This window comes from Sturnira hondurensis, unplaced genomic scaffold (assembly GCF_014824575.4).
Source record: "Sturnira hondurensis isolate 20B ecotype Veracruz unplaced genomic scaffold, ASM1482457v3 Scaffold0003681, whole genome shotgun sequence".
Lineage (NCBI taxonomy): Eukaryota > Metazoa > Chordata > Mammalia > Chiroptera > Phyllostomidae > Sturnira > Sturnira hondurensis.
The window spans coordinates 2,459,599-2,482,049 of record NW_028076312.1 but is presented as its reverse complement, the minus strand read 5'-3'; the positions used below and the strand labels follow the sequence as shown (position 1 = coordinate 2,482,049).

At 34.6% G+C, this 22,451-nt stretch overlaps 1 protein-coding gene across 3 annotated transcripts in view; it reads right to left on the bottom strand.

Moving 5' to 3' along the window:
• The window catches only part of ERBB4 (erb-b2 receptor tyrosine kinase 4), a 999,063-nt gene that overhangs the window by 200,420 nt on the left and 776,192 nt on the right, over positions 1-22,451 (bottom strand). For all 3 annotated transcript variants that reach the window (XM_037042022.1, XM_037042020.1, XM_037042023.1), the window contains exons 17-19: positions 16,805-16,937; positions 12,963-13,085; positions 8,817-8,915 (exon numbers count right to left, since the gene is read on the bottom strand). In XM_037042022.1, coding sequence (XP_036897917.1) covers positions 8,817-8,915; positions 12,963-13,085; positions 16,805-16,937 — 355 coding nt within the window. The remainder of the gene's footprint in view (positions 1-8,816; positions 8,916-12,962; positions 13,086-16,804; positions 16,938-22,451) is intronic.

Here is a 22,451-nt window from a genome sequence, read left to right as displayed (position 1 = left end):
GGCCGATCTGTAGCCATATAAGTCAGAGGGACCTTGTACTATGGCCGTGAATTTAAGGGTGAGGATGGATGGTGTGGAGGCAGTGCTGACAGAGTAACAATTCACAGATTATTTTGTCGATTTGTTTATTTTGGGGCACCCTCTGCTGCTTCCCAAATTATAGATGCAAACCTGCTATCTAATATAGCAGTGGTGTGAGGTAGAATGTGAAATTCTTTTGGTCACTTTGCAAACTGATAAGGAAAAGTTTGAGATGTTCTTGTGAAGTAGTCACTTTTGTATTATTATTTCTAGTAATGCCAACCATTTGCTAATTCTAATAGATGATTACCTAATAGTGGCTTAATTAAATTTGCAAAGGTATATTAAAAAACATGATGGTGTTATATCTACCACTTATCCATATACCACAGTGCAGTGAATATATATACACAAAATATTATATAATAATAATAATAATAATATACGTGAAATTAATATATATTCACTCTATTATGCAGATATACATATACATATGTGTGTGGATACTATTTAAAATAGCACATCATCTTAAGACTTTATTTCTTGAACCAAATTATTGCTGTCTAAATAACTAAAATCACTTTATGCCACATAATGCAAACTAGAACTTTATTCTATGATCCCTTCATCCCACAGAAACAACATTTTATATTTTTAAATTTATAAATGGAGCATTAACAAAACCATCTATAATAAGGTTTGATACATCAAAAATAGTTTGCTGATTATCTGGAAATTCTATGTCCTGGTCCTTGCTTGCTCTGTGGGCTTTCACATGAATTTTATGAATAATCTGCATATTATAAGCAATTATTCATACTGGTGCAGTCAAAATGAGTAGGGGCTTGTTCCTAAGCCATCACAGTTAGTAAACACCATTCAGACTGGAGTCAGAAACTACACATGGTCAGTGTAATTCTCTTCTAGCTTATGGCGACAGAGCAATGCCTCTTTCATCCATGGGTGACATTTATCAAATGGTAGAGTCGAGAAAGCTGGCAAAGACCTACAACATGGAGAACAATGCCTTTAATGGACTGATCACATCCATTCACCAAATTTAAGTGTTGGGACAGTAGACTAATTACTCTTGGAAAATGTCCTATTACTCACACAAATTCAAGAAATGCTTTTGGAGACATGAAAGCAGTCAGAGAGTTTACAGCAAAACTTGTTTTGGATTGGGTAGTCTCTTTTAGGTGCTTCAAGGTGGGAAATCAAGCCTGTTCGAATGCAAAACTTGTCAATTATTTTGCCTATTTTCAAGTTTTTAGTAACCCTTAAGATAATATTTAAAGCTCAAGTTTTAGGATATCTATAAATTCAGGTAACTGTTACTTGTGATGATTTGTAATAAAGTGTAGTCAATTACTTTTATTTCCTCCTACCAAAATCTGTGATAAAAATAAAATTATTTTTTCTGTTTTTATATAGGATTCCATCTTTGCACCCTTATTCTTATTGAAATACAAGTAAATAGGCAAGAGGCAAGGATGGGAAGAGATAGTCTAATAATAGATTGTCATGGAGAAGCAAACACCCAAAATCGCTACATTAGATTCTCGGAGCTCAAGATTAAAGGCTAAAAATAAAACCTAATACTACCATCCCTTGTATAGGGTCCAGCAGAAGTAAGGCCAGCTTGAGTGCGGTTGGTAGGGTGATAATGTGAGTATAATAATTTATCGTTTTAATTTGAACACTTCACCTAAAATGTCATATGGTGTGCTTGAGTGTGATACTGTTATGTTACAGAATTACATTCTTATGATTTTATAATAAAAGGGGTATTATTTGTGCTGGACCCTGTATAATGAAAGCATTCATAAAAAATTATTTGGAGGGTCCCCGCTACAGGAGGTTACTGGCCTCCTACAGGCATAGAAACTCCAAAAGGGGTTTTCCTTCTCAAAAGACATTCAGAGGATACATTGAGACTTACAGAGTCAATAAGGAATGTCTATTCCTAGGTGATATGTTGGTGCTCTGGATTTGAGACAGCCACGAAATTGAGTTTGTATAACTAAATCAGGGATGAGCAATAAAAATACCTATGGGAATTGACACAAGTATCATATGACAAAGATAGGACTATGGAGGGGATATTAAAATGGCCATTAGACTGGAACAGGAGAGACTTAAAGGAGGAATAATAAAGCTCGCTTAAAAATAGAAAAATAAAACCATCCAGTCAATTAACCAAGCATTTATTATTTCCTCATGCATACACTATTGTGCTTGCCATCCACTACACAGTGCTGGAGCTCACAGAGAGCCCCTGTCATTAGGGACCCTCTAAGCTAGTGGTGGAGAGTGTGGTTCTACAATAAAACCAGAATGCATAAACATATCATAGCCAATCATGATGGATGCACAAAGGGAAATTCCTGAGCACCGTTAGTAGGTTACAGTTGAGATTAAGAGCTCAGGACAGGTATCTTTGGGGAAGTATACTTCATCTGAGAAAAGAAGGATAACTAAGAGTCCATTGGGAGGAATTGGGGAAAGGACATTAGAGGAGAGACAATGAATGGCTGGCATGGCTTGGGAGAGGAGCAGAAAGCAAGTGAAGAGAAAGAAGACTGGGAAAGTAACTAGGAGCTTTAGAAGCCAAGGATCTAGTATTTTACTTCATAAAGATACTAAAAGGTTTTACTCATGCTTTCTGTTGAAAATTGGAAGCTATACTCAATTTAAACTGAAAATGTTGATGGTCTTGATTAGGTGGTGGCAATGGAATATTTGAAAAAAAGGAGAAGCAGTTCTCCAAATGTGTTTAGGGCATAGACTCAAAGCATTTATTTGCTATTGAATTGGAAATGCAACTTGAAAGTCTGAGTTGTCACATTCAACAATAAATCCCAAATTTCTATTAGGGACAAATAGCATGGATGGATATACAAATTATTTAAATGGGTAAGATTGAATTCAGGAGTGATTTAAAAGAGAAGATGAAGAGATACATTCTGAATGTGTTAAACCTAAAATGTCCCTGCAATTCCAACTGGGTGATACCAAGGACACCGATGAGGTCAGCTGCATCAATAGACTAGAGATGGAATTTGATAATCTAGTGAGATGATCTCGGGGAAAATGTGTAGATTGAAAGGAGATAAAGAAAATGGCACTGAGACATTTCAATATTTCTACAATTGCTTACTGTCAGCTTAATATTGAAAAGCAAGAAAGTTGGAGATTTTTGTAATAATGACATTGTAATGATGGACCATGAATAGAAGCTGTCTGTGGAGGGATGTGAGGCTAAGTGACTGGCAGCTGAGGCATAGTAGGAAACGGGAGCCAGTCAATGAATGGGAGATATCTAAGAGAATAAAACGTTCATGTAAGTACTACAGAAAAATACCTGGAGGGGCTGAGCAGTGTAGACGGGGGTGTTTGAAACAGGGATTTCAGGTGTGCTGTCATTTCCAACCAAGCTGCATACAATAATAACAGGATGGGTACAAGGGACAACGAAATGCATGATAAAAGAAACAACTCACTTACGTAATGAGGACTTTTTTTCTTTTCATTTTAGTAGGTCTTGAAAAGGCTCAAAATTCTGTTTCTAATGGAGTTTATATATTCTCTTTCTGAAGACTTGTTTTATTTTTATAAGTAAAGAAACTATCCAAAACTTTTCTTAACTACTTTACATTCATTTTTTAAAGAAAACAAAGATTAGTTAACTTTCATTTTATTTATTGATTGATTTATTTATTTAGTTCTTATTCAAGTACAGTTTTCTGTTTTATATTCCCTGCCCTGCCCTCCCAGTGCTCCCCACCTCCCTCCCATTTCTGCCCCCTACCTTAATTATTGCCCTTTATACTTATTCATGTGAGTCCCTCCCCTTTTCCCCTATGATTCTCTCCCCTCTCCTCTCTGGACCCTGTCATCCTGTTCCGTATTTGAGTGTCATTGTTCATATTTTGCTTGCTTGTTTGTTTTGTTGTTTAGATTCCTGTTAACGGTGATATCATATGGTATTTGTCTTTCACCGCCTGGCTTATTTTGTTCAACATAATGCTCTCCAGTTCCATCCATGATGTTGCAAAAGGTAGGAGCTCCTTCTTCCTTTCTGCAGCATAGAGTTAACTTTCATGATCATGCAAGCAGTGTAGAATCCTGTGACATCTAAGTGGTGGGCCTTAAAAATAATTTTGCATATTTTACCTCTGAAATTGATGAGCTATATTCATGTCTATAAATGAGAAAATTCTAATAAGCCTAAAACATAATTTGATTAACATATGAATTTATAAAAATCTATTTTTACTGTGCCACAGGATCTAGATAAGAGTTACTGTTAACTGTGAGAAGCTACATGCATGAAAATATTGTAATGTAAAACAAAATGTCTTTTGAAATCCTTTTGTGGTAAGTCAGCTGAAATATGAGAGAATACATAGACTCTGCCTACAAATTCTGTTTTTTCACCCCACTAACATGACATCAATTAGACTGAAACAACTCCAGTTAAGACATTGACTATAAAAAAGGCGACATAGAAAAGAGAAACAGAAACAAAATTCACATGGAAATTTCTTCAGAAAATAGCAAAATGACAGTTGTGTAAGATAGAATGTCCTATTGTAAAAGGTAAAGGAAAGAAGTTACTCTCCTTTCAATCGGAAAATCACTTACACAATAGGGCTGGGTGGTTTGAAATGTATTTCCTTGCAGCACCTCACTGTGAGCTCTGTGGTTGATTTGTCAGGAAGAATGAAACTAAAGCCAAGAAGATTCAGCTAAGTTGAACTATTATGGATAAGCCACTGAAATGTAGGATCATCACAGAGCTTCTTTTATCTCCATATTAATTTTGAAGAAACCAGATTAATTTAAAATAATTAAGAACATATGCTCTCTCAAGGCAAATATAATTATGTTAAGTGACAGTGGACTTAAATATCAGGGGGGAAAAAAAAAGAAAAAGAACAGTGGTGGAAACTCAGAGAAACATTGGAGCCTGCCTGATTTGAGATCATAGACCCCGATTCCAGAAATCCTGTTCAACACCCGCATTTTCAGGGATGTGTTCCGCACCATTTGATGGATAAAATAAAAGACAAAACAAAACAAAGCATTTCCCCAAGGAAATGGTGTTATTTGAAATAGAGTAGGCATCTGCATAGATGTAGTCATTCTTCTTATAGAGGTGGTCCTTTAGAGCAATTTTCTTAATGCTGCTCAGTGTGATCTTCCTCTCTGAGACTGCAGAAGGTACCAGCCATCCACTAGCAGTAAGCTGTTACTGTCATTATGAATCCATTAGACATATTCAGGAGAGATGAGTAATAGCCTTGTGATCAAATTCTCCTTCTTTTAAGCTTTTAATGTAGCATTGAATAGAACACAAATCGCTTCTTATTTATTTTTGCCTATAGTAAAAATTCTAAGAAAATTAAAAAGTCCTCTCCTTTGCCCTTGGATATCAATAGAAATGTTAGATGTAGTGAGTTTTCAGTCTTAAGTTGCTGCATTTGTCTTATTAATTATAATAACTAGTGAAGCACAGCGATATCTGATAAAAAGAGTAGTAGAGGCTATTAAATCTAGAATATTTTATCTTAAGTGTGAAGTTTGGGGAGAGGTGCTTAATTAGGATATGCAGTTTTCATTGTTTTGGGAAGCTTTATTTTCCTTCTATGAAATGGTGTAAAACACATGCATAGAAACACAAATACCCACATGCACTACTTTGCAAAAGAGACAGGTTCCATGGTTGTGGTTCTGAGTTTAAAAGTTATCTTTGGAATGCTCTGCCATAGGGCTGTGCTAGCTGACTTCTACGTGCCTTTCCTTGACCAGTGGCTCTTGCCACTGAAGCCTATCTTGCCAACCTTCACAGGCAAAACATGCAGGAGAATAAGCACCCTTCTCTCCCATTAGCCCTCCACCAATGACTGGAAGCAGGAGTCTTCTCATCAGCTCCCAGAACCCTGAGTAGGGAAACTCTGAGGTGTCTGTCCTATACTGGCTGTCAGAGTGTCTTCAATGGAAAGGAAGCGCAGTCACTCATGACGGCAGCTGGCTTTAGGGGCTCCCCTGTCTCTTTTCCAGACTCTCCTACTATGAGTCCTTCACCTCCAAATTAAACTTTCACTCAAATCCTGTCTCAGCTTCAGTTTCTGCTTCTGGAGGAATCTATACTAAGACATATGCCAGCCCTATGACTTTTAACTTAATAAACCTGGGAATATTTGCAAATCCAAGTCAATCCTTTGGTACAAATCAATATAATTTTGCTTATACAAAACTTTCTTATTGTGCTTCTATATGTTGTTCAAATTTTTATAATGATCTACAAACATAAGAGATGAAATTAAAATGTAGGTATGAAATGTAGGCATATGTTCCTGGCTGGTGTAGCTCAGTGGATTGAGCATGGGCCTGTGAAACAAAGGGTCACCGGTTCGATTCCCAGTCAGGGCACATGCCTGGGTTGCAGGCCAAGTCCCCAGTTGGGGACACATGAGAGGCAACCACACATTGATGTTTCTTTCCCACTCTTTCTCCTTCCCTTCCCCTCTCTCTAAAAATAAATAAATAAAATATTTTAAAAAATAAATGTAGGTATATGTTTTCCTTAAAATTTTACCAGGCTATGTAAAATACTAAATTCACCATTAATTTTGCCAGATCAACTGTGTTTTCATCATCATTATACTATCCTTCTGATGTTTTTAAACAAGCCATGAAAATGAGAGGAAGCATTTCTGCTTGTTACTTATTCACATTCTGCCAATAGCAGTGCATGGATCTGTTAAGCCTTCAGCATCTATCCACAATGTTCAACAGGCATAATCAAAACATTTTCCTTAGTTTATTCAAACTTTGAAAAAACAGACTCCTTGGAGTTTGTTAGTCAGCACTGATAACCATCTAGGAAAGTCACCCCTTTCATGGCTCAATCACAGGTCTTTGGGAGGGGGCATTGAATGGGGCAAGAGAGAGTAAAGGCGGGGCAGGGGTGAGGAATGGGGACAACTGTAACAGAACAACAGCAAAAAAGAAAAAGAAAACAAAATAGGAACAAGAAAGGCAGTAAAAAAATCCAACAGAAACCTAAGACTCAAAGCTACCATCCCCACTCATGTTTCCATGGGAATAGACCTCAGATCAGGAAAAAAAGGAATGGATGGGGTTAGCAGCTCTCAAATAATCATTCAAACACATGATGAGGTTTTTAGAGCTTCTTTCTTAGGTGATTATTTTGTAGCCTCTTAACCCCTTTCTGTCAGTCTGTTTCCATGGAAATATGACAAAAATGACTGTCCGAGCTTCCAGCAGAGATCATTAGCATTCTTGTGAGTTTCAGCTTCCGGCTGTGGTCCGTGCTGGGTAAGGTCTTTTTTTTTTCTGTTAGCTTTACACACTAACCCACTCTGTTTTCACACATGATCATTTTCTTTCTTGTTTTTATTCTCTTTGAAAATCCTCTTCACAAATGTATAGCAGTATCAGATTGATTGCCATATCACCGAAAAAAGGCTTCAGTTTTAGATTTTAATACATGAGCCAGGACATGGAGCTGTAGAGTATCAGAACTTTTACAGACTCACAGAAGAAAGCATTATTTAGTTGCTCTTCCCAATGACTGCTAGACAGGTGTTGGCAGATATGCAAGAAGAGCAGTATGTAACCTATTTAGTAACTGAAGGACAAGGTGCTAGCCAACCAGAGCAACAGGTTCACGTTAGCTCATTATCGGCCCTATAATTACTACTAATAAATTAAACTAAAAGCAGCCCTATATAAAATGGCCAGTATTATACCTAGACAAAACTTCCTAGAGTCACAAAAGGAGCTCCTTTAAACTTACATAAGAGTTTATAAGAGAAGCTGGGTAGAAATAGAGACCAATCCATCTTTTAAAAAAGAAAGAAATCAAAGTATATATGTTTGCATTATTTTATATGGTTATTTGAAAATCAAAACCATTCTTATTACTGGAGGCATTATTCTAAAAGGTAAAGAAAGATGGGTCTTTGATAAGAGACCCCTGGCCAGATAGCATGAGTTGAATCTGGGAAACATAGCAGCAGGCTATGTACAGACTCTCGTGTCTCTTACCTTCTGAAATTTGCTGAACACCTCAGTGTACAATTTTTTCTAGGGAAATATTTAAGTTCAGATTGATGTCATAAAGTACTTTTATTCTTCAGAGCTCTCTTATTATTTTATAGAGTATTTTTCCCTGTAAGATCTTGTCTTCTGAACTTGAATGGAAAAAAAGTATATTTCAATGGATAATTATCTGACTTAGCTAGGTTCCTAATTTAATAGAGACTAACTTACTACATTAGTTATTATTTATTCATATTTTCAATGAAATGTTCATAGCAAGAATAAAATCCAGCAGCCTGAGCCATTTTTCAAATGATCATCACAACATCCAAAAGCAGTTCACCCAATCAGTACACACATGACCCTTTAAGGGCAGGGTTTGGTCCGAGATCTGCCCTTCAGATTGTTTGTGTGAATAAAGTTTTACTGGAACAAACTCATGCTCATTCCTGGGTTTTGTTTGGTTTTAATTGGGTCTGCTGCATGTCTACCAAAAGGAGAGAGTTGCGTAGTTGCCACAGAGACCACTTCACACAAAAAAGCATATTGGTCTTCTAAGCAAAAGTTGACTGACCTTGTCTCAAATCTTTATTTTTGGTAAGATTATACATTTTTCAAAAAAGAAACCTGGTAAGTAGTAGAGTAGTAGTAGTCCTTCTTTTCAAATTCTAAAAGCACTCTATCAATTACAGATAAATGTGATTGCCTCTGTCTGTACTCACATCCATGAACTCCACGTTGGCTTTGGGACCAGTCGTTTCATTAAGAATCTTAATGGCCACAGGAATCTTCACTGTTTCTCCTTCAGGTACCCAAATGCCCTTTGGGGAAAAATCACATTCAATCTTTATTAAGACATACAATATTCACACCATAAATAAAATTTGGTTAATCCAATTTTAATCAAGCTATTGATTAATTCAGTTATATATTCTTTCATTTAATCAACGAACATTTATCAAGCACCTATTATATGTTACACACCACTCAGCAACTTTGTCAGCTTTCATTATGTGAAGATGAGTTGTACATGTATTCTGTTTCAAGGTGTTTACACTGTTGTAAAATTAATTTGTTCGCATTAAAAAGCTTTGAATATTGGAGGGTTTGAGGAAAAAGGATTCATGGACATGGACAGAAGTGTGGTGATCATGCGGGGGAGAAGGTATAAGGGGACTGAGTGGTAATGGATAAAAATACAATCAAAGAAAAAAGAAAATCATTGAAAGAAGATACATAATAATATTTTATTCGAATGATGTCCTCAACTTCTCAAGACTTTGAGAAGCTCTTCAAATTTTGGGGTTTTAGTTGCCTCATTTGTACTTCAGAAGATTAGACTAAGTCAATTGGAGGTTCTTTGTAGCTTTAATATCATCTAATTAATTCTGAAACTAAAAACAAAAAAATTAAAAAGTATTTTCTCATGTTCCCGAAGTTCAGATTGATTTAAGAATTAATTTTCTAAGGTGGTTATTTGAGAATTAGTTTTCAAAGGCAAAGTACTAGGGTGTATTAAGCACACTTTAATTTGTCTATATTATTAAGTAGTGTGAGTGTCAAAGATTTATATCTCTAAAGTAATAGAAAATATTTATTTTAGCCATAGCCCATTCTCTCTTCCAGGGAAATATAATCATAATATCTGTACAGGATCTGTACACTAGGAAAGTATACAGCAGGTAGAGTTTAATTAAAGTACAACATTAAATAACAGAATTTCTGCAAAACAATTAAATCGTTTGAATGAGAACCATCAGAGGGATACATGGATTATATAAGAATATTTTTAAAAGTGGTTTGGCCAACTGAATATAATAGCATATATAAAGTTACATAAAAATATCAAAAATTTTAATTTCTTAGATCTGAAATCAAAATAATTTTCTTGGCAGTTTTAACATTAAAATGGAAAAAAAAACAATTTGTTACTCCATCTCTACTTCCTGTCTTTCTCAATGTTAACTAGTTGTAGTCACAAAGAAATGATTAAAACTTTTCTTCACTGTGTACTTCTATGCAGTAACATATCTATTTGTGATATCCAAAGTTGTAATAATGTAAGAGGAGACCTAAATAAGAATTACTAAAAAGTCAAAATAATAAAGAAGAAATGAATGTTAACATTTAGAAAGGGAATATAAGGGGTAGACTCTTTTTATAATCAATAAGAAAATCTATATGTCAAGTACAAATAATAAGTTCCCTTTTGTATAATAATTTTCAAAAATTATTAATGCTTAACATCATGAATGGAACTGGAAAGCATTATGCTGAGTGAAATAAGCCAGGCGGTGAAAGACAAATACCATATGATATCACCATTAACAGGGATCTAAACAAAACAAACAAGCAAGCAAATATGACCAATGACACTCAATTACGGAACAGGCTGACAGGGTCCAGAGGGGAGAGGGGAGAGAATCATAGGGGAAAAGGGGATGGACTCACATGAACAAGTATAAAGGACACATGGACAATAACTAAGGGTGGGGGGTGGAAATGGGAGGGAGGTGGGGAGCATGGGGCGGGGGGCGGGCAGGGTTGGGAATACAAGACAGAAAGCTGTACTTGAACAAGAATTACATAAAAAAATTATTTAAAAAATTATTAATGCTTAAATGAGGAAAAAATACAGAAGCCCAAGACCCATGAGCTACATTTTCCCACTGATGGTTCCTGGTGTAGAGAACAGGCTTACCATTATTTGATAAAATAACCACAGAGGGAATTAACTTATAAAAATATTGCATCAATATTAAAATATTCCTAAAGCATATTTTTAGATAAAAATACAAATTCACTATTATCTAATTTGTATTGCTTTTTAAATAAGTATAGTCATTCATTTCTAGGCCTGACCAGACCAAAATCAACTAAACTGATACCCATAATATTGACTCATCTTTTATATTTAAGCACGGGATACCTCCAACTAGGAGAAATAATTAACCAAATAATTGCCTTAGTCAGTTTGCATTTGTGTAGTCAAGAATAATCCTTAATAGGTTAGACAGTGTGTCCTTGTGAGAACTAACATGTTCATTAAAAATAGGATCAACCATACACCCTGCAGTTATAATTCAAATATACTTATGGAATATTCTATGAATTTTCAATGCAAGTAATCTCAGGAAAGGTACAACATCATGAAAAACAAACAAATAATTGTTCTTAATGACAACATTAATAAAGCTTTTTAAAAATGTTTAAATAAGTAATATTTTTCCCCGCTAAAGTCAGAAGTTGTGTTTAATCTTCAGTTAAATTATAGTTATTATTTAACATAATATTCAATTTCCAAACCCTATTAAATTAAAAAAATATAAGGGTGATAATACACTTGGAACAACTGAAGATGGAACTCCATCTTTAAAATGGAGGTCCATTTTTTATCATAATAAAAATAGAGAAACAGGATGGATAAGTTGTGATTCTTTAACATACAAATAATTAAAATCTGGAAGGCATCAAGTCAACTTTGAGTAGTTTCTATTCCATTAGGTACTCAGTTAATAATTTTGAATTTAATTGAATAAAACATGTATACTAAGATATTAAGAAACTTCAGCACTTTATTCCTAGAACAAAACAATTTTGTATTTAAAAAATTTGATAACTTTTAACATAAAGTGGAGAAAATTAATGTTTATATTTTAATTGTTAGTCTTTTCTGTTTAAAAATCTTTGCTTTAGATAGAAAAAAATTGAACATACATTTTAAAATGCAAAATTTCTAAGATCCAATCTATTTTCACAGATATGTTTGTAAAAATAGAGGCTTGCATGTAGCTTTAAGAAATATATAAAACTATGGCCCTAGCTCAGTGGATTGAGCACGGGCCTGTAAAGCAAAGGGTCGCTGGCTCGCTTCCCAGTCAGGGCACATGTCTGGGCTGCAGTAGGGGTCACATGAGAGGCAACTACACACTGATGTTTCTCTCCTACTCTTTCTCCTTCCCTTCCCCTCTCTCTAAAAATAAATAAATAAAATATTTAAAAAATAAAATTAAAAAAAGAAACATATAAAACTGGCAAAGTAAATTTGGGAACTGGAAGAATGAGCACTGCAGGAAATAACTTAGCACTAACTGAACAGAGTTTCCTATTCTTGCTATTTGCCATTAAGAGTAAATTTCACCACCATTAATCTTTGGCCTGGCCTCTGAGTAGGTTTTGGAACTAAGCTAAATAAGCAAACATGCAAATACAACCCTTCGAACTTTCCTTCTCCAGGAAGGCTTCTCCTATTCAAGAGCCCTGAGCTCACCCTCTCCTTCTGTCTGAACCGAATTTCACAAAATATAGTCATTTTGTTTTTTTAGTCTGCATATAATGATAAGGGCATCAAACTGGAGAACGTTTATTAAATCAAACATAGCACCAGGTAGATAAAAGATTGTTTAGGAACTAGTCCTCCCCTGTTAAGGCATCAGCATAGGAGTGTGGATTCTGAAGAGATCAGCTAAGTGGGGAGAGGTTTGAATCAAAGAGCGTGTCTGGGATTTCACAGGGCACTGTGCAGGGGGAAAGGAAACCGGTTGGAGCTGGATGTTTTCGAGGAGGACGACATTTTCCTCAGGGGCATGATACCAAAAAAGGCTCTGGAGGGTGCAGAAAGAACTACACTTTGGTTTTGTACCAGTGTTTCCTGCCTTGTCATGTCCATGACCATTCTTACCTTGCATAATAAAAATTAATGAAAAAAAATGAACTGATTTGTGCTCCAACATCTCAATACTAGAAAGGTTCTTCTCTATGATACTAAAAGGAAATTGGGTTGTTTAGAGCACTAACCCCAGCTACTATTTAAAATAAGTCTGGGACAAAACTTAAAATAACTGATGGTGTATATTATTTTTACTTACTTTATACACAGTTCCAAAAGCGCCCGAGCCAAGTACTTTTACTCGTTTGAGCTCAGTTTCTTTCAAAATGCGAAGCTGAGCCTGATTGGGTGCTGTGCCACTGGGAGTTAAGGGCTCTACCAACTAAGAAAGACAAAAAAAAAAAAACAAGTTATAACTTTCAATGCAATCATCAGCGCTTCTCTCTTTTCTTTCTCTTTCTGTATCCGTGGCTGGTTCCCTTTCTCACACATACAAAAACACCACAAACACACTTTTTCTTGAAAACATATTTTTGTATTATGGATTAGTCAGCATTAGTTCAGACCCATTCTTTTCTCTTCTTATGCTCTTTGCCTGGTGAGTTCAAGTAACAAATGTGTGGTGACCTGGAAGCATAATAGGCTATGCTTAATATATATATGTGTGTGTATCTTTTATATGTGTGTATACATATATCTTACATATTTGTATATACATAATTATAAATATGTACATTGATATAAATACAGTTATACATGTTAATAAATACATGTTTAATTTTTATAAAAACTTAGAGACTAATTAGGGGATCTTTATTCTACCTTTCAAGCTCCTTCCTTTTGGTACCTTCAGCTAAGACTTGGAGATTTTAGTCATGTCAGCATACTCTCGTAAAGTTATCTTTTTCATTTAAAAACATTTAGTTCATAAAACAATGAAATGCTGCCTTCTTGGCACTTAAAATCCAGGATAAACACATCAGAAGATTTTTACAAAACATAAGAAGTAGCGCAATGCCAATATTCCTGGACAGTGCTTGTAAAACTTTGATGTACATATGAATCACTTGGAGTTCTACTAAAAGGCAGGTTTTGGTTCAGTAGGTCTGTGGTTTGGGCTGAAATTTGCATTTTATAGAATGCCGAGTGATGCTCACATATAATGATGGTCCTTAAACACATTTTATGTAGCAAGACCTAGACACCTTCTAGATCAAACATTTTTAAGATCTATGAATTGATTCTAGATCATAAGTAAACGCTGGGAGACATGAAAGAATAAAACAACAGGGAGTGAGGTTCTTTAGGTTTGGCTATCTAAAGGAGAAACTCGTCCAAACTGTTCTTGGGATGATAAAGATGGGTTGCCATGAAGGAGGACGCTGGAGCCATCAAGGGCCAGTTTGGACACAGCGTCAAAGAGAAGGAGGAATACCTCTCTTTGAAGTATTTCTCCATGAAGGGAGTGACAAGGCTGAAGGGTGGGAAACATCAGATCATAAAATAGGTGAGGTGTGGCCAAAGGCGGGTACATTTAGGCTAATAATGTTAAACAGCACAGTTTAGATGCCATTTGGTTAGAGAGGATAAATAAGCAAGGGGCACATGTGAATATGTGCCAATTTCTTGCCTATGTGAGAAAATAAAATGTAGGCACTTATGAAGACACTCTGGACACCAAAACGTTTGTATCCTATGTTCTAATTTGAGGTTTTTATTTATGCTTGAGGAAAAGGAATTTAAAATAGGAGTTTCTGTCTTTTTTAAAGTAAAATAAAGGAGCTTAATTTTAAACACAGACAAATAACTTGTTCTTTCTCAGCATAAGGGGATAATTAAGGGCTACTCCTACTCAAATTATCTTGAAAAACACCACAATATTTCAAACGTCTGTTAGAGGGCTAAGTACACCATGGCCCTCCAGCTTGGTTATTATTATCATGCTCCCGTGAACATGGTCTACAGATTTTTTTCCAGAAATTTGAGCATTATACCTTTAAAAGAAGTATAATTTCTTCTTTTAGTGCTAGTATGGTGAAAAGACATCTGGGTTTACAGTCGCAGGCTTATATACCAGGCTACCATTCCAAGCTTAGAAAGCAACTTATCCCTCTCATTTCACCTCTATGAAATAGGGAGAACATTAATTACCTAAGAAGATTATTAAAGAATGCAATGGTATATAATACAGGGAGAAAACTGTGTAATACTGCCTGCCATATGCAGGCACTGAATCTGTCACTCCTCAGTAATACACTATACCATCTATCAAAGCATCGGGCTTGTGGGGCATACACTTCTAAGTGAATGTTGAAAAACATGTATTTTCTACTTTTATTAGTAACAGAAGAAAGACAACCAGAAGTAAAATTTTGGAAATGTGTATCAGCTTTACATACATTCTAACAGACTAATCTGTAATAAATTGTTCACCTCTGATTCAGAAGTCCAGCTACAATATTAGGGATTCAAGTTGATCTCCTTAAAATTCCTCTTTTTTTTAGGTGGTAAAAAAAATCATACTTATTTACTTTTACTGAGAAAAAAGATAGGAATCAATTTGACAGTTATCTAATTCAGTCCTAAATGATAAATTACTACAAAAATAGAATTGGCTTATCTGAAACCTATCAGTGTGAATTTATTTAGTAATGAAATGCCAATTTGAAGGACCTCTTAGAAAACACCATAATAACAAAAGAAAACAAAACAACTTTTTTTCATAACAATGAGGATTTTTCTACACATAGTTAGGAGACAGAATTGCTCTTCAATTCCTCTCCAAATCTAGTTTATTCACTCCAGAGAGTTCTCTCACTGACTGCCCCAAGCTAAACATGAGGGAAAATTCTACCTGCCTCCAGCCAGCACCCTACCGAGGTAAACTGGAAATGTGCACAGCACCTGCACCGTGTTCAAACTCTCATTCACAAGTGTGAGGGTGAAACCAAGTTGATCCATAAACACCCAATTCAAGTAGAAATCACTCCTGAGTTTTCCCATGTAACGTCATTAAACACCTTTTCCCCTAAAGTTCGCACGTGTCTACTGATAGGACAGCCTATTGCAATTTTAGGTAACTCCAAGTTTCAGAAAGTATTTTCCTCTATGTAACTGTAAAGTAGTTTCTTATCCTTCTAACTTCGACTTTAAAGGAAAAGAGAAAACATTTAATTCATTATGAATATGCAAAATTTATGAATGAATGAATATTTGCATTCCATTGTCATTAGGAGGAAAAGTCAAGGCTGTCACACTGACGATGAGAAAGAAAGCAAATCTAGGGAACATTATGACTTGGAGCAGATTTGCTCTGTATTGTTCACCTTGGCAGGAATGTGTGTATCAGGAGAAAGCTGTAGCATTCTAGTTAAGAAAAATCTGGTAAATGCATGTTCTTCTGTAGTTGTTTTTCCCCTATAACCTGTGCAGTGAAAAGTATCAGCTTGAATGGTAGAGAACTCAGTGTAGCAAAATAAAAGAAATTATAATAATTTATTTTAATTTGCATATTCACAATAACTCACATGCACAATATTAAATGCACCGCATGAATTGTGTGGTAAGGTCTGTGTGATTACAACACTAAGCTTTATCTTGTAAACTCAGCTTTTCACTGCCGGAATAATGAGATCAGTGGCTACCTATTTAATGACCCTAGTAAAAGCATAATTGCTTGTCTATCTGGCTTTATTTTGAACCAGAAAAATCCTATCTCTAACATTTTTCTAGTTCTGCTACTGAGATATCCTCTACCCAGATTATTTCTAGTACAACAGTACCTTTGCTATTGTGATATCCTGGGGCTTAACAATAGGACTTCCCCTCCCCAAAAAACAGACCGATGTTTTCCTCAGTAAGGTAATTTCTGTAACCTCCACTGTGTATCCTCTTTAAGCCATGAACATGCCTTGATTATTTTCACTATATACTCTGCTTTTTGATCAATTTTGTATAATATACTACAAAATATAAGCTCTCAGCAGGAAATTGAACAAAATTTTCACCGGGATTAAAAAGTGCCATCTAAACTTTGCCAACCTAAATGAAAATCCCTAAACACAAGAAGAGAAGGAAAAAAAGCAAAACAAAACATGTCACCTCTGTCTCTAGGAATCTCCTCAAGGCTCTTTTCTTTTTGATGCTCTTCCTTCTCACATAAACTGCAAACGTCAGACCCACGATGACCAGGATGAAGAGCCCTCCGATGACCCCGGCTGCAATTAGAGGGGTTCTGCCAACCAAAATAGAAAAGGAAAAAAAGTGTGAAGACAGAAAAGACAGAGGAAAGGAAAAAGCAGTTGTACACATCAGTGTATCACAAATCTACTCACATGAAGTGTGAATAAAAGTGCCTTAGAGCTGTGACAAAACTTTTATGGTAAAACAGTGGCTTTTTTAAAAAAAATAAACCATGCACATACAACTACTCTTGGAAGATGAACAGCCACAACATGCCATTTCACCAAAAAATGTAAAACTTGGTAACTGAAAAACTCATGCAAAAATGTTAATGTAGGAGAATTTTAAATTGTTTTAATGTTACTTTCATCTATCAGTGAATGGAAAATACATTTTAATAATATTATTGCGTTAAATAATATTATTTTCCAAATGTTCTCTAAAACAGGCTTTCTCAACAGTGGCACTATTGGCATTTTGGGTTTGATCTTTTTTGTTCTGGGGGACTGGTCTCTGTGTTTTAGGATTTGTTAGCAGCATCCGTGACCTCCATCCACCAGATGCCAGTAACACTTCTGTCCTCCAGTGGTGACAATATCCTTAGAGAGTGCCAAATGCCTGTCAAAATCACTCACAGTCGAGAACCACTGTTTTTAAGCCAAAATGAAAGTTCTAGAGGCACACTGAGCCCCACACCTCCAGAATATGAAGGTCTAATAAGAGGGATGGATTGACAGATGGGCTATTTCAAACCCTGGCAAGGGCAACTTCCATGGCAGGAGAAAGATAAAAAATGGGGTCAGACAGAGTTACGATGACAGGAGGACACATTATTATCAAAGGTGTGCCTAAGCATCATTGCCTGAGAAAGAGGTTTACAAATTAGGTATTATGTTAAAAAGGTGTTTACAGTACCAAAAAGGGATTAGAAAGAGACTGAACAGAAATTTTTATTCTTAACATTATTAGCTAAGATAGAGTCTTGGAACTGATCATTTATATTGTTTTTTAAGATAAAAATTTTCCTTGCTCCAAACCACATAGTTGTGGTCATAACTTCGAGTTGTAGAGTACAGTAGTATCTATGAGTTTCCTCTAGTCAAAGCCCTGAAATACATTAATTTCATATGCTATCTATAGAAATAACCTGGGGTAGAATTCATAGGTGTTACCTAATATATATTTGACCATGAAGTCATGATACACATCAAAACCAGAAAAGAATTTCCTGAACACTTATACTTTCCGTAGTAAATATTTTATATCTTATATTTCTATTTGTAGAAGAATCTACTCTCTACAGCTGCATTCTTTTAGAAAAACGTGTCTTGCTCTTGCAAAATAAACTTTGTTTAAAGATAGATCAGGAATAATGATAGCAGATGATCCTAAATAAAAACTTTAAAATTTTAAAGAGCTCTATAAAAATTTTGTGCAATGTCTTCTATATATGAAGACATATCTTTCAAATATTATGACTTTTTATATTGTCATATAAAACTGTAGAAAATCCTTACAAACTAGTTTATCCTAATGGTTGTTTTCTGACAGTTGAAAGTACCATAGTATACTGAAATGTTCCTATAATTCAACTAGATTTTCCTAAATAAAATTTCTAAAAATATAAAAAAGCTATGCTGAGAAAATCAAACTATGGTGTGGATACAAAGTCACCATTGTGATGTGTTTTGGCTTGTGTAAGGTTATATTTTTGAGCATGCCAGTTACATATATATTTCAGTAAATATTTTAAGTTTTCAACTCAAGGCATAATTTTTGGCTCATGTGCCTAGCATACCCCTGAAAGCCACTATTATGAAAACATTGAATTTTTGTTTCTTAAGCCCAATATTTAATTGTAAAGTATTTATGTATGATTGAGAATAATGCCCAACATTTATTAATTCTAGATTTTAAATAATTCTGGACTTGCTCTTCTACTTTTGAAAAATAAGTGGTATGTATTTATAAAGATATATGCCATTATCACTGTAAATTTTAAGAAAATGCTCTACTTGGTTTTCATTTCTTTGATTTTTCATTTTAAGAAAGACTGCTAACAATAGAACAAAATAAGACCTGTGTGTCTCTACTCTTTTCATCTAATTCTGCTAAATATCAATTTCCATGTCATTACTACTCATCTTTGTCATGGCAATAAAAAATAAAAAAGTTCAATATCTGAATAGAGAGTCACTGCTATAATTTTTCTCCCTAACATTTATTTTTTATTTTCTCACAGCAGTTCCTTGGTTGTTTTACATTTCTTTACCCTTTTTCTTTTCTTACAACCCTACAGAAATAGAAGAAGTAGAAATAACCTGAAGAAGTAAAAAGGGAGCTTCTACATTTAAAGTTCACACATAAGTCTTTTCTTGGACACTTTGAAAGGCCAAATTTTTCATATTTGGCAGAATTAATTCTTGAAATAAAGCCAAATCATTAACCATAAGGAAACAAGCTGTGAAATCGAGAAGGGGGGGCACTCTATAAAGCTACTTGAATGTTCTCTTTAAGAAGTCAATATTATATCATGGAAAAGGTGTCGATCTTTATTAAGAAGATTTAATAGTTTTAAAAATGCAGATGTGAAATGCAATTCTGGATTGAATTCTGGTTTGTGCAGACTAGCTGTACAGATGTTTTTGAGGTGACTTAGAAATTTGAACAGAAATTATGTAGTAGATGTGATGAAAATTTACTAACATGGGAGTGTGTGGATCAGAAATAGAAAGATTGGATTATAAACAGGAGGATCTCAATGAGGGAAAAGGTGATGTGTGCACATGCACATGTGTGTGCATAAAAGATTTAGGATAATAGATAGTGAAACCCTAAATAGTAGTTATCGCTGAATTGTAAGGCTATGGTGTTTTATTTTTGTAGTTTTACTCATGGACATTTTCTAATTTTCTGCATTTATTTCTTTTTTAAAACAAAAGTTTATTAAATTTACAAAAAAAAAAAAAACCCAAACGAACAAACAAAAAATCATTGCCCGAAAGTTTATCTTAAAAATAACAGCCTTGCTTTTTTTCCTTCTTCTTGAATGTTTACTTGGTTCTTTTCAAGTAAGTATTTTATTTTAGTATTTCCTGTCCACTGTTATAATCTAAGTACTTTTGCATATGTAATCTATTCATAGTAGTTTAATGTACCTGAGACATTTAATTACCAATGGGTCATAACATTAACATCATGTTTCACGAAATCAAGCTAATCTGAAAAGTTAATACTACTTACACATCTCCTAGTTCCCCCAATTTTGATGACTTTTAGATATTTGTAAGCATAAGATATAGCAGATGTTCATTTTTTCCTGAGAGTTAATACTTCACTCTTTGTGAGAACCCTTTGGATAAAGAGAATACAGCTACTTAGTGGCTGTATTCAAAAGTGGCTTCTAAAAAGTGGCTTCTTCAAAATGCTATGTCTCCCCACTAATCTCCTGCTGTCTGCTGCCAACTAAGCAATGTTCCTGAAAGCATTTCCGTCTTCCTCTTCCAGAGGTGAGGAGAGGAAGCTCTCAGACGCTGTAGCAGACAGTGTGAATTAGACTATGAGGGTCCAAACAAAAGACACAGAATAGTCTGCGATCCCTTAGCTATAGTGGTACTATTTGTTAGTTGTCATTGTCCTGCCCATGAAAAATGGGTAGAACCCCCTGAAGTACAAAAGATAGGACACTTCAAGCGTCAAGTCTAAGTTTCAGTGAAAAGGCTAGAATTAATTGATTGTTGACCTTTCTCTGTGATTTGAAAATAATTTAATGAAACAGATATCCTCCTGTTACTGATTAAGGGGTTAAGAAAAAAACAAAACTAAACAAACAAAAAACCCTCGTAGACAGACAACAGTATAGGGATTGCCAGAGGGAACAGGGGGTGTGGGCAGCAGAGAGGTAGATGGTGCTGGAAGGAGACTTGACTTGGGGCGGTGAATGTAAAACACAACTTACAGAAGACGAACTATAAAACAAAGAATTATGAAACACAAAAAGTATAAGTAGAATAATGAAACTGTTATCCTCCCACTACTCATAGAAACCAATATAAGAATTCTGAATCTCAAATGACCTTGGATCATTTATTTGAAAGTACAGAATTTGATTTTCATAATTTCATTTAGAAGTTCAGAGACATCACGATGTTTTACATTCTATTGCTTAAATAGTTACCTATAAAAGAATTCTGTCTCTCAGAACTATATTACTCATATATAATATTCTTATCATTCATTACTATATTTGAGCCACACTAATCCTGAAGAATATAAAATGTAAGAGAAAACATGAAACTTGATTTTAGAAACAGCCAAATATAGTCCTTTATTGATTTCCTTCCTTCTAGATATCACATCAGAAACAAAATGTAGTAAAGTCAATATAATTTATGATTAAAACTCAGATGGTTCTAAGATGATTCTAGTATACCATTTTTTACTTAATGCCAAGGGTAGACTATCCTACAAAGAATGTACAGTGGTATTTTCTTTAAAATTATAAATTTGGTGAAACTGATATTCTGAATAATATAGCCATTTCAAAGAATGCTACGTCTATTAGAGTCTTTCATAGGTATATCACCAAATAAAATAATTTTAAATTAATAATATAGGTATATTATTTTAATTTCTATTTATTTTAAGCATTTTTATTTAATTATTGTTCAAGTACAGTTTTCTGTCTTTTACTCCCATCCCAGTATTTTTAATTTCTTGAATACATAATAATTTTTAATTAAAGATAAAGGAAACAACGTGATGTACCAACACATTGATGGTATAATTTAAACCAGAGAGTTCCACTATTATAAGTTTGTAAATTAAATTGAACAATATGAAGGTGTTTCTTCAGAATTCATTGGTCCAGACTTACAGTTGCTTCACTGTTTATCAGTGAGCACTAAAGTCTTAACTGAATTGTTATTTAAAATTTACACAGAAGATAACAAACAAAAACAATAGGCTAGTTAGATAACTTTAACAAAGTTTGTGCATCATAAACTTTTCAAGTCACAGAAGATGGTGAAACAGTACTTCTAACATTATAATTTTCTGTTTAACTTGGATATCTATTTTTTCTTCTTATAGTTGCATATGGTATTACAAGATTCTTTGGAGTCAGATCAATCTGAGTTTTAACTATTTGTCTGCTTTTAGGTAGTTATTGGCACCTCTGTCAAATAACAGTCTAAATACACATGAATATATTCTTTACCTAAGGTAATAAAAAAATCAACACAGCTGGGAACTACCCAATTGTTCTTAAATTCCTAGAATTTTATGAATTTGCCTCTAGATCCTGCCTAGTATTGTCATTAAATAAAAACCTTTAAGTCTCTGAGAATCATATACCTCACTTTGACCAGGACAGTCTCGGTTTGTGCCAGTGTGAGTATCAATAGTACTTATTCACTCCCAAAAGTACTCATATGTCAGCCTTTGTTCATACATATTCATCCTACTGTTAGTCCAATTTAGAGAATCTAAGATACCCAAAGGTAACAGGTCTTTATACAGTGTGTGTGTCTGTGTGTAAATCAGAGGGTCTTAGTATTAGGAAGTT